Source organism: Marmota marmota, unplaced genomic scaffold, assembly GCF_001458135.2.
Source record: "Marmota marmota marmota unplaced genomic scaffold, marMar, whole genome shotgun sequence".
In the NCBI taxonomy this organism is placed as follows: domain Eukaryota; kingdom Metazoa; phylum Chordata; class Mammalia; order Rodentia; family Sciuridae; genus Marmota; species Marmota marmota.
Window position 1 is genome coordinate 8,073,234 of NW_025999853.1, and position 13,342 is coordinate 8,086,575.

Here is a 13,342-nt window from a genome sequence, read left to right on the forward strand (position 1 = left end):
AGGCTGCCACGAAACAAACACCGAGCGGGTGGCCGGGGGGGGGGGGGCGGGAGATGGCCAAAAGAATAGACCTTTATTTTCCCACAGTTCTGGAGGATGGGAATCCAAGATCAAGGTGCCAGCAGGTGGGTTTCTCCTGAGACCTCTCTCCCAGGCTTGCAGAAAGTCACCTTCAAGGAGCCTAGGTCTAAATACAGTCACATCTCAAGTTACTGGGGGTCAGGACATTAACATAAGAGCTTTGTTGGGACATGATTAGCCCATCACAGCGTCTAAAGTATACCTCCAAAAATTGTTTTAGAAGAGAGAGAAAGGAAGTCAGCAAGGTCAGATGCCCTCCGAGCTTCTGGTTCTTTCTTCCTTACATTTCACTCCCTGCTGGAACCAGGGCACTCCCTCAGCTCATCCTCTGGGTACGTCTTAGAACAGCTGTTCAAACAACTGTACGGAAATGCGTGTCCTGACTGATTAATCAGTTGCGTACAATAAACAAAGTGTTGGGACCACAAGAGTGGATCTAATATCACATTTGATTCCATTCACTGTTAAAAAAGAATCTATCATTAAAACACAGTTCAAGAGAATGTAGTGTTGACGTGGCAAGATGGCCATGGTATGTTACATGGGAAAAGCCAGTTGCAGAGGGTATAAAAAGTAGGATTCCATTGTGGTTTTAAAATAATACATGTCTGTAGTAATGAATTCTTGAGAATTTACACAAAGGAGGGCTTTGGGCACACACCACACTGGGGGCTGAGATCTACCTCTCCGATGGGAGTAGAGAGATCTGCAAAATCATCACAATTTACCAGATCCTCTTCCATTTGGACCGGAAGTTTTTAAAGAAGTATAATTTTTGTAATTCAAAGAATGTTAATTCAAAGAACCAGTGTTATAAGTCAACATCTGGAGTCCCTATGACGTCACATGCTGAAGGAAAGCAAGAGACCCACGTTCCGCATTCTGTCCAGGTAATTTCCTTGTGATTTTGCATGCTGATCTCCTGAGCCTCACTCCCATCTTATTTGGGCCAGACAAGTTGATCTTTTTGGCAAAAAACCAATACTTTCTGATTGTGAGTTTTAGCACTGGGACAGCTGACGTTTCACTTCTAGAAATAAGCATGGTTTGCTAAGAGAGATTTGTGGGAATGGACTAATTTCCAGACCCTTCTATCATGGTTATGTTTTCTAGTTGCTCTGGGCACCCAATGGATTCACAGTGCCAACTCTGAAGGGGTTGGCTGAAGCACCAGTTTGTTGATACCATGGATCTAAATAGTGTAGCAGGCAATTCCCAAAGAAGCCACAAAGATGGACACAAGCACTGAAGAACTTCAGAGTAGACAAGCCTTCCCGACAGGTCTCCAGTGTGCCTTCAGCTTTTGTTCTGAAGGAGACACTTTTGGGCAGCTAACAGGTTTGGGGGGCTTAAATTGGCCCAGCTTCTCTGGCAGTGGCGGTGTGATGCCCTCTCTTTCTTCCTCCTACCACCTACTGCCTGCTGCCTGCTGAAGGCCTCTGCCTGAGCCTGGCAGCCAGGCTCTGCCCCCGCTTTTCAACCCTTCCCTCTCTCTGCCCTAGGAATAGCCTGCAAACCATTCCTTAAGAGCCCTGTTCTCTCGGGCCAATCCATCCATTCAGTTCAGTTCAGCAAACTTTCCTTAAGCATTTCCAAGGTTTGAGACTCGGCGGGGATAATATGATGAGTTCACAGTCTAGTGGAGGAAACAGACACAAAGACTTGTCAAGTGCAATGGGGTAGGTGCAGAAATAGAGATGCCTAATAAACTCATCCATCTGTCTATCCATCCAAAGTTTACTGAGGCTCTACCATGTGCTAGTCATTGGGATAGATGCAGAGGACCCAGAGATAAACAAGACAAGATCTCACTGTGTCAGTGTACTGAGCACAGGCTATGAGTCGGATTGAGAAAAGTTATAAGAAGTAAAATAAACAGGGCTGGGGCTGGGGCTCAGTGGTAGAGCACTTGCCTAGCATGTGTGAGGCACTGGGTTGGATCCCCTGCACCATATAAAAATTTTAAAAAATTAAAAAAAAAGAAAGAAAGAAAATAAATAAAAACAAAGGACACAAAAATAGGTAAAAAGTGGGGCCTGGTGGATTGGTCAGCCAGATGGGTCTGACCTCTAACAGAGCAAGACTCAAGGACTTTATTTTATATGCATCAAAGGGATTTACTGTGAGAAAAACTTCTTCAAGGTAAACAAAAGTGAGGTCAAGGAGGAACAGGCTAATTGGGGCTTAGCTACTTGCCCATATCTTTTCTCTCTCTGGGCCTCTGGTGCCTCAAGGCTATTGAGCATGTCCATCTTTCTTCCACCCCAAGGCAGCAAGCATCTGAATTCAAAGATACCATAAATTGCATGCCAGGCCTGGAATCTGCCCCATTAACACCAAATGGGCATTTCTCTTAGCACCATCACACCAAAAGATTCCCAGAAGCGGTGTCTCCAATGTCCACGGCCATGGAGTTCAAAGCAATGATTTATTTGCCACTCCTGACAAGACACCTCCTCTGCCCTCAGAGAGCTCCTATATCATAGAAGAGAAAGGAAGGGTGTGCAACCAATTGTTAGATCCAATTATAAGCAAGGGCGCATCAGGGACCTATCCAAGGGTGTACTGTCTGTAGGGCACTGTTACATGCTCCCAGAGTATCTGATGTCTATCCTGCTTCTGAAATTAATCTGCAGGAGCTAGCCATGCAGGAAAGAATGGGAAAAGCATCCTAGACAGGAAACGCAGCCCTTTGAAAGGCAGACCTGGGAGTTGCACATGGTTACTAGAATTAACTTAAATGAACATTATCAGCACTTGATCACATCGAGCTGCAAGGGAGTCTGGGGAAACACTCTCAGTGGTTGGCTTTGTGGCAATTACAGCTGAAACCACCTCTCCTAAGTGAAAGAGAGACTAGATCTTGGAGAACAATGAGCTGTCTCTCCCGCATTGTGCTGTCTTCCCCCAGGACGGTGGAACACTAGTTAAACTGCTCTACTGTGAAATTCCTTCATGTTCCAAGGGCTGGTTTTGATGTTTCTAGATGATGACGCTGAGACTGCAGAGGACATGGAAGAGGAGATCCCCGTGGTGATCTGTGCGGCAGCCGGGAGGATGGGCGCCACCATGGCTGCCATCAACAGCATCTACAGCAACACTGACGCCAACATCATGTTCTACGTGGTCGGGCTCCGCAACACTCTGACTCGAATACGGTGCTCTGTGCAGTGTCTTTGGAGCATTTGTTCTACTTTCGTTTACTCTTTGTTTTCTTTCCTTAAGTGAATTTCATTTCCTTTTTGGATTGACATATGTCCTTAGAATTAATGAGGGGATGCCCTAAGGTTTACCTGGTGAGCTGACAGGTGTGTTGTCTCCGTGAGGAAAGGTCAGCAAAGCCTTGTGGATCTGGGAGGCAACCCAGTCTGCACCAGTGGGCTGTCTGGGGACTAAAGAACCCAGTCCTTCCATCGCTTAGGTGAAAATCTTTCTTTCACCGTGGTTTCTCTTTCCTTTGCTTTCTTTCTTTTATTTTTTATTTTTGGTGCTGGGGATTTAGCCCAGAGGTGCTTAACCACTGAGCAACATCCCCAGACCTTTTATATTTTGAGATGGGGTCTTGCTGTTGCTTAGGGCCTCACTAAATTGCTGTGGCTGGCTTTGAACTTGCCATCCTCCTGCCTCAGACTCCTGAGTCACTGCCCATTTGGTGTGCTTTCTTAACCTCAGAGAATATTAACATATATTAATAATTAACATTAATATTAACATAACTGCTTCAATATAGTTCCAAGTCATCACTAATTATTCATGGGAGTGTGTGTATATGTGTATGTATATGTGTATGTATATATATATGTATATATATATATATACACACACACACACATACACACACACACATGTGCGCGCACATGTGTGCGCGCGTGCGTGTGTGTGTGCATGTGTATATGTGGGTATGGTGTATTTTATGTGTGTGTGTATATATATATTTTGAGGGGCTGAGGATTGAACCCTCATGCATGCTAAACATATCTCTACCACTAATTCACATCTCCAGCCTTATAATTTTTGAACTACAAACTTATATACTTTTTATAATTTTACATAATTTTGAACTGATTTTTTTCTTATCCTTTACCCTACTAAAAATAAATTGGAGTTAGAACTGGTGGAATTCGGGCTGGGGATATAGCTCAGTTGGTACAGTGCTTGCCTCACATGCATAAGACTCTGGGTTCAATCCCCAACACCACACACACACACACACACACACACACAAAGAACTGGTGGAATCCACCTTAACTCTGCTACTTGGTCATCAAGTGGCATCTCACTATGGTTTAATCTGATGTCCCCTTATATCTGGTTGAGAAATAAGGAAAGTGGTAAGTAGTTTCCTCACACATTTCTCAGCCATTTGGAAGTTCGTTCCAACTATCTTGCCTATTTTTCTGTTGTGTTGTTTATCTTTTTCTTATGGACAGGACTGATTTTTATGGTTCACATTTTGCATATCTAAATTTTGTTCAAGTTCAATTTTGTACAAGTTTAATTTGCTGATCAATTTTTATTTAAAAAATATTTATTTTTCTGTTTACTTATTTTTGCAGTACTGGGGATTGAACTGAGGGGCACACTACCACTCAGCTACCTCCCTAGCACTTTTAATTTGAGCCAGGGTCTCACCAAGTTGCTGAGGGTCTTGCTTAATTGCTGAGGCTGGCCTCAAACTTGTGATCCTCTTGCCTTAGCCTCCTGAGTAGCCAGAATTACAGGTGTGTACCACCATGCCTGGCTCTTGTCAATTTTAAACCAAGAACAAATGCTGTCCTATGTGACTTTCATTCCGAAAAGTTTTCTATGGAGATTATTTCTACAAAAGAATCTCATTATGAATTGAATAAAAGACAGAAATTCTATAAGATTGAGAAAATGCAAAGGGATAGAGTGAGGAGAGGAGGGGGACAAGAAGGGGGGCAGATGGAGAAGACTGAGAGTCATTGATAAAGGTAAATTCATATCATCCTTGGAGTCAAACCGTATGATAAAAATGATGGGCCAGGTGCAGCGATGCACATTTGTATTACCAGTGGCTTTGGAGGCTGAAGCAGGAGGATCTCGAGTTCAAAACCAGCCTCAGCAATTTAAAGAGGCCCTGAGCAACTCAGTGAGACCCTGTCTTTAAATAAAATACAAAAAAGGACTGGGGTTGTGGCTCACTACTTAAGCACCCCTAGATTCAACCCCTGGTGCCAAATAAACCCCACAAAAACCTGAGGCAAGCCAGATGCAGTAGTGTATGCCTGTAATCCCAGGGATTCCAGAGATTGAGGTAGGAGGATCACAAGTTTGAGACTAGTCTCAGCAATTTTGTGAGACCCTGTCATGAAATAAAATGGGCTGTAGCTCAGTACAAAGTGCCCTTGGTTCAATCCCTGGTATTGCAAAACAAAAACAAAACCCCAAAATTACTTGATCACCCTGGACATGGTGGAGTACACCTGTGCACCTGTGGCCCAAGCTGCTCAGGAGACTGAGGCAGGAGCATCACTTGAGTCCAGGGGTTCAAGACAAGCCTGGGCAACACAGCAAGACCCTGTGTCCCAAAAGAGAGACAAAGCTGAAGGTTCAGATTGTCCTACTTCATACCATTTTGGAACAGTTAACACTTTGGGTAAAGATAGTTCTGGCAACTGCAGATGACACTTCATGAGGAAGAATGAATATTTCTATTCTTTCAGGTTCCTGAAAATTTCCCTCAGGGGAGATATTGGTTATTACTATTTTGCTTCATTTCCTTTGCAGAAAGTTATGTAATTGAAAAGAAAAAAAAAAAAAAAGGAAAGAAAAGATGTGAAGCCAGACCAGATGGGGAAAAAATCCAAAGGCTTTCTAAACTAAACTTCATTCAGTTTATACACAGTTTAAACTTTCTTAGGAGGCAATAGGCAAATTGAGGAAAGATTTGAAATGTGTGCTAGAGGGTTTTTGTTGTTTCTTTAGAAAATGGATCGAACATTCTAAACTGAGAGAAATAAACTTTAAAATCGTCGAATTCAACCCTGTGGTCCTCAAGGGGAAGATCAGACCAGACTCATCGAGGCCTGAGTTGCTCCAGCCTGTGAGTAGGAATCGCGCATACTGGGGACAGTCCTGGGTGAGACCTTTGTTCAATACAGAGCTGTAGTCACTGAGATGCACACAGGATAGTTTCAGGGCCTCCCTGTGTTAGAGCTCCACTAAATGCTGCGTATTTGTAGTTCATAAATCACCTGCTCCAGGAAGGATTTAAGAGTTACTACATAAACATAATGAAGCTAATGAAGAGAAATGAGGCATTAAAACAATGTCAGCTGCATTTTTGTGTGTGAGTATGTCTGTGGGGTAAGAGCTGCAGGTGGGGGGAGGCGGGGAGCAGTAAGGCCAGGAAAATTCTCCCCAGCCATCGGCTATATAGGAACTGTGCTTCTGCATTACGTTTAGATCAGGGTATCCCACAGCTAAGGATCAGCTAAGATCATATTTTCAGGAGACACCAGCATTTTCCATAGTGCTGGAAATTAATAAAGTTAATTAATAATAATAATAAATTTCAGTTCAAGAGTGCTTATAAAAGGCTCTCTCCTGTATGAAGTGGGGGGGTTTTGATGGCAGGTGTACAGTCACTGCAACCACCTTCTACATGTGATGGTTACTTAAGTTCATCCCTGCAAATTTACTAAGTTCTGCTACTAGGTTCTATGTCCACAGTAGGATCTGTCCCCAGTTCCACATCGTTACTGTTGGAGTGTGAGCTGAGTTGGGATGATTACTGGTGCTGTCACTAGTGAAGCTTTTAAACTCCCACCAACCCAGCCTTCTTTAACATTTTTTTCCTGGACCAAAGTCTAAAAGGTTGGGCTGGGACTGTAGCTCAGAGTTAGAGCGCTTGCCTAGCATGCATAAGGCACTGGGTTGGATCCTTAGCACCACATAAAAATAAAAAATAAAATAAAGGTATTCTGTCCATCTACAACTATAAAAAATTTAAAAAAAAAGACTAAAAGGTTGAGCTTGCTGATGGAATGATACCTGTGCATGTGTGTCTGTAAGGCCGATTTAGTTGAGAGTTATCAAAATGACTGAATGTAGAGGAAGGCAGGCAATTTGTGTCCTGGAAGATTGACTAGGGATCCTTAGTGACTTCCATTACAGCAGTTCAGAGAAAGTGGCAACGGCCTTGGCGACAGGGATTTGGATCTAGGAGAGTCTGGTCTGCCAGCTCTGGCTTCAACCCTGGAGCCCAGATCAGAGAGTGGGACGACCCAGTGAGGCATCCTAGTTGCCTGTTTCTTTTTCTGCTCCAGATGTAGAGCTAGCCAAGGCCACGGTCGAAGCCAACTCTCCAGTGCCCCAGAAGACACGAGCCGCGAGCCTCTTCCTCACTATTGTTTCTCTTGTTTCAACAGCTGAACTTTGTGCGATTTTATCTCCCTCTGCTCATCCACCAACACGAGAAGGTCATCTACTTAGACGATGATGTGATTGTACAAGGTGTGCTCACTGGCTGCCCAGAACACTTGAGAGGAGCCGCCGATAAGTAGAACGACTCTCTTCCTTCTCCATGTAGCTAGTTACCCTCTTGATTTTGCATGTGCATTAAAGTTGTGAGGACAGCAGTGTTGACATCTTGCCACTCTGATTATTGAGTCTGTGGTAAATACCTTGTTGGCCTTTCCTGTCTCTGCTTCCCTAAAATGCACAGAAAAAAGGTCTCACTGATGACGTTCTTAGGAAGTAACTAAGTGGGGGTTGAATGTTGTGCTCTGTCCCTTAAACATACAAACAGGATAAGATAAATATATAATAAGAGTTATGTAGATCTATATCTATCTTATCCTGTTTGTATGTTTGTGTGTGTGTATACACACACACACACACACTTTTTTTTGGGGGGGGTACTGGTGATTGAATCCAGGGGTGTTTATCCCCCGCCTTTTTATTTTGAGATGGGGTCTTCCAAAGTTAAGGGCCTTGCTAAGTTCTTGAAGTTGGCTTTGAACTTGTGATCCTCCTGCCTCAACCTTCCCAGACATTGGGATTACAAGCGTGTGCCCTCAGTCAGGTAGGATAAGCATTGGGGTGGTAACTGTATACAGAAAGAGACTTGACCAATGCCAATCCAAACTTATCAAGTGGCTTTCTAAATAAGCATTATTCTTATTAAGCAAATAGTGAAGCCACTTGGAATCTGGGATCCTGTACTCTTCCCCATGGCATATTCAGGAACTGTTTTAAGTTCTCTTTGCAGCCCTTAGACACGTGCTATAATGTTTTACTTGCTGGCATTTCCCACATCCAGGTGATATCCAAGAACTGTATGATACCACCTTGGCCCTGGGCCACGCGGCAGCTTTCTCAGATGACTGCGATCTGCCCTCTGCTCAGGACATCGACAGACTTGTGGGGCTGCAGGTGAGCACCCTGTCTTGGAAGTCCTGCCTTCCCCCTTCTGCTCTGGCCCTCTCTCCTCCCCCTGACTGGAACCTTCATCATGAAAGACCTGACAGCCAGTTAGGACTCCAGGAGGCAGGTTCTGTCCCATGGATCCAAGTCCCAGGTCCACCTTCACCAACTGCAAACGAGTTACTTGAACCCGGCCAAGTCCCGCTTTCCTACACGCCACTGATCAACTATTTTGTTGTTTTTTTGTGAGTTGTGATGAAATAATGTGATGTCCCCTGTCCAGCATGCAGTACGTGCACAGCAAGGACAGCTGTGGAGATGCTCGTCACCACGCTCTGTGAGAGGCGGCGTCTCTGCTGAAGGAGCCTTGCTGCAACTTTGGTTCTGTTTTCAGAGTTTGCCTTTTGCTTCCTTCTTCCAGTAGAGGAGACTATTGACTTTGTTGAGAGTAATGGCCTCCTTACGGATTGAAATCAAGAAGTCTGAACCTATACATAATGCTAAAGCAACAACAGGGTTTTGAAATGCGAAGTGTTGTGGAGAGTTGAATGCTGTTTTTCAAAAAGAATTCTAGCAAATAATTTTGTGTGTGACCTTTAAGCCCCAGCTTTGTCAGAATCTTGATTCTGTCACTTGGCAGCTTCTGACTGGGGCACCACACGTGGCTCATTGCTCCTCCCATTGGTTAAGGAGAGGAAACAGTAGTACTTCCTGTGTAGAGCTGTTGTGAGGAAACAATGAGTGAATACAAGTAAAATCATTCTGGGCGGCTGGGGTAATGTGAACCAAGTTCTCAGAGCAGCGCCTGCCTGTAGAAGTGCTCAGGTATCTCCACAACTCCTGTGAAAGAGCACCTTGGGCTAGATTATGGGAGTCCCTGGGTGAAAGAATGGGTGCCATCTCCTACTCCATTCACTCAGCAACTTATTGGGTGCTTGTGAACTGTCTTGACACTGTTTTAGGTCCTGGTGACACAATAAACAAACTTGCCTGCCTTTGTGTAGCTTTCACTCAGGTGGGAGGAGACTGGCAACAAGTGAAATGTTTCACAGAGGATCAGGGTAGAGGTGGGGTGGTTTTAAACTGTGTGATCAGGGAAGGCTCCACTGAGATGGTGTCGTTTGAACTTACATCTGACTTGAGAGAAGTTATCTATGTGGTTATTTGGGGGGGAAAAACCTTCCAGGAACAGCAGCACATGCAAATGTCCTGAGGCAAAGGTGTATCTGCTGTATTAAAGGTGGTCAGTGTGACAGAAGGCTCAAGAGGGAAAGTCACAAGTTGGAGAGGTAACCAAGGCCAGATGGTATAGGATGTAGCAAGGCCACATTAGAAACTCTGGCTGTGTGTGTGTGTGTGGGAGGGTACTGGGGATCAAACTCAGGGCCTCACACATGCTAGGCAAGTGCTCTACCACTGAGCTACACACACCCCCAGCTCTGACTGTTCCTCTGAGACAGGAAGCCACTGCAGAGGCTTTGAGATGAGTGAGAAGGGTTAACAGGGTGAAAGTAGGGACACTGATTAGGAGGAACTTAGAGAAATCCAGTGAAGAATATTCATGGCCAGGAATGGGAAGGTAGCAACATGAGAAGGGGGCAGCTTCTGGATATATCTTGATGGGACCAATAGTTTGCTGATAGATTTGGATGAGAAGATAATCAGGAGTTGGGGGTGATCTAAGTGGAAGTATGTGCTCCAGTGACTGGAAGGATAAAGGTGCCACTGAGAGGCAGGTTTGGGATAGGATTGGGATCCCTCACTAAACACCCCAAAGGTTAACCTTGAGTTGTCCACTGTGGAAGTTGGGAGGCCAGAGGTAAGTCAGGGCTGTCAGGCAGGTGGCATTCAGGGACACACTGGATGGGGCTTGTCTATGGAGTCGGGAGGGAACGGTACAGGTGCTGGGACTGTGGCTTGGGGCAATCAGCAATCAGGTTAGAAAATGAAGGGAAACCAGCCAGGGAAAGTCAGACGTGGTCAGTAACACTGGAGGACACCAGGAGACAACGTATGGCTTTGCTTTCTAGAAACAAGATTACTTGGTCGAAAGCATGCGTGTTCTGTTCCTCTGTAGAATACATACATGGGCTACCTGGACTACCGGAAGAAGACCATCAAGGACCTTGGCATCAGCCCTAGCACTTGCTCTTTCAATCCTGGCGTGATCGTTGCCAACATGACGGAGTGGAAGCACCAGCGAATCACCAAGCAGCTGGAGAAGTGGATGCAAAAAAATGTGGAGTATGTGCCACCCTGCCCACCACCCTTCCTGTGCCTGCGGAGAATGAGTCAGTTAATTTTCTATGCATGCTCAGGGGTTAGAAGTATTTCATGGGCATCGTAGGGCAGATTTCTTACAGAGGCACTGTTGACAAAGAAAAGGGCAGAGATAAAACTCTTTCCTCAAATTATATAAATTAGAAGAATCCAATCTTGTGGAGAAAGGAGTCCCTCATACATTTTCCTAATAAGTTTAGGAACATGACTTGAATCTCATCCACTGACAAATTTTATTTTGGTTTCTCCTCCTTACAGGACTTGTTTTTAGGATTATTTTATAAAGCTAACATTGCTTTCTAAGGTTGACTTTTATAATTTACAACTTTTTATTATTAAGTTTTAAAACAGAGAAGGAGCCAAATGTTCCCTTGTATCCCATTTCTTAGGGAAAACCTCTACAGCAGCTCCCTGGGAGGAGGAGTAGCTACCTCACCAATGTTGATTGTGTTTCACGGGAAATACTCCACAATCAACCCTTTGTGGCACATAAGACATCTGGGTGAGTATTTTAGAAAAACATTGTAAAACCAGGTGCAGTTGTCCACACCTGTAATCCCAGCTACTCTGGAGGCTAAGGATCACCAGCCTCAGCAACTTAGCAAGACCCTGTCTCAAAATAAAAAGACCCTGTAGCTCAGAGTGCTCACTGAGCTTGCAGCAGGCCCTGGTTTCAATCCCCAGTGCCACAAAAAAAGACTGTGGTGACTGTGGAAGCTGAGTGCCAGTCTCTTCTCAAGGATTCCATGCAGACTGCATATATGTCATTGTTAGAATCCTCCCTGACTTTCCTGAGCATATGCAGATACATGAGAGCAATGCAGGGGAGTTAAGGGAACCATCGACCCATCTAATGTCATTTATAATAATGCTGGGTTCACAGGTCAAACATGCATATTTCCATGTGCAGAAAAATGTCCTCAAATAGATCTATCAGCTATGCAGAGCTTCGATACAAAAAGTTGTGATTTCTGAATAGAAACTATGAATTACATTTTGCAGAAGACGCAACTTATTCATAAGTAGGCAGAGACTTAATCTTCCCAAGGAAAAGAAGTCTCTTTTCTTGGTAAGATTCTGGAATCAGGCAGGGTTGGCAAAGTCAATCTACACAGTGATCATCTGAAAAAGGATCTGGTTTTCGGGGGCTGTGGGTGCAGAAGGCAATACTAACACTATGGGTAATAATAAGTTTGGATCTAAACCAAGTCTTAAGACTTGTAAAATTAATAAAACTTGTGGGAGGTCCTAGATTCAATGCCTGGCACCACAAAAATATGTAAATAATTTATATAACATATTCAGCTGGAAGCACTTTATCACCTAAACTGCATGCCCCTCAGCCCTTCAGTCATGGTGCAGAGAAGATGCTTTACTTAGTAGATACTTCACCTGTATGTGCCTCTTCCTGGATGAGCAGCTCCTGTGTGTGGACTCCAGAAGCTGGTCATTATTCCAGCTGTGCTATACAATACACTGAAATAACTAGCTCGTCTCTTGCAGCTGCCATCACACCTAAGTTTACAAATAATATAAGCCAGGCTTTGTTGTTAACATCATAAACCAGAATCACTGGCTACTCTCTCTACTCAATGGATTTTCATTTTATTAAAAAACAAACTGAATTCCTTTCATGGGAAAGAAATTTTAACATCACAGAGAAATTTTTATTTTGTTTTGTTACTAGAGATTGAACCTGGGATGCTTTACCACTGAGCTACATCTCTGGCCCTTTTTATTTTTTATTTTGAGATGGCCTCAAACTTGCACTCTTCCTACCTCAGCCTCCCAACTTGTTGGGATTACAGGTGTGCACGACTGCATCCAGCCCCAAATAGGATATTTTAAAACATTATATTTGCATGATCTTAATATGCTTCAAGAGGAAGTATTCAAAAAATATTCTGAGCAATGGCAATATTAAGTTATCTTCATTGCATAATATCATGAACTTGTAATCAATTTTTAATGTAAAAATATTATTCTCTAACAAGCCTATCATTTTCCTCTAAAAACAATAAAGGCTGGAATCCAGATGCCAGATATTCAGAGCATTTTCTGCAGGAAGCTAAATTACTCCACTGGAATGGAAGACATAAACCCTGGGACTTCCCCAGTGTTCACAATGACTTATGGGAAAGCTGGTTTGTTCCTGACCCTGCAGGGATATTTAAACTCAATCACAATAGCTGATGTAACCTAATATTCAAAATACTCCCCGTGTAACAATGTGGATATCCCTTGGTAGCCTGCTATAACTCTGTTGTTCTTTATGAACATATGTTTGATATGTATGATCCACAACGTAAGAAACAAAAACTACTGTGTGAAAACTGTATCTCAGACTACAGTGGCACTGACTGTCTTCTCTAAGTGGGAATTATAGAAGACCAGATTATGCTGGAAAGAAACCCATGTAAGTATCAGCAATTTGCTTAACACTAAATGACAATTATATCAACAAATTAAAATAATTTCTAAATGTATTTTTCACATGCAGGTATTTTTTTAATAGAGTGCCAATCTTATCTTTCATAAAACAATTACATTTAAAACGGCTGTTAAATAAAATATTCACAGATTTTTATGA

General features: G+C 43.5%; 1 protein-coding gene across 2 annotated transcripts in view; it reads left to right on the forward strand.

The window, feature by feature from the left end:
* The window catches only part of Glt8d2 (glycosyltransferase 8 domain containing 2), a 30,210-nt gene extending 16,972 nt beyond the window's left edge, over nucleotides 1-13,238 (forward strand). For both annotated transcript variants that reach the window (XM_015482832.2, XM_048802915.1), the window contains 7 exons: nucleotides 3,068-3,239; nucleotides 6,031-6,148; nucleotides 7,476-7,560; nucleotides 8,369-8,481; nucleotides 10,550-10,716; nucleotides 11,142-11,254; nucleotides 12,776-13,238. In XM_015482832.2, coding sequence (XP_015338318.1) covers nucleotides 3,068-3,239; nucleotides 6,031-6,148; nucleotides 7,476-7,560; nucleotides 8,369-8,481; nucleotides 10,550-10,716; nucleotides 11,142-11,254; nucleotides 12,776-12,945 — 938 coding nt within the window. In that variant the 3' untranslated portion in view covers nucleotides 12,946-13,238. The remainder of the gene's footprint in view (nucleotides 1-3,067; nucleotides 3,240-6,030; nucleotides 6,149-7,475; nucleotides 7,561-8,368; nucleotides 8,482-10,549; nucleotides 10,717-11,141; nucleotides 11,255-12,775) is intronic.
* Nucleotides 13,239-13,342: the final 104 nt, after the last annotated feature.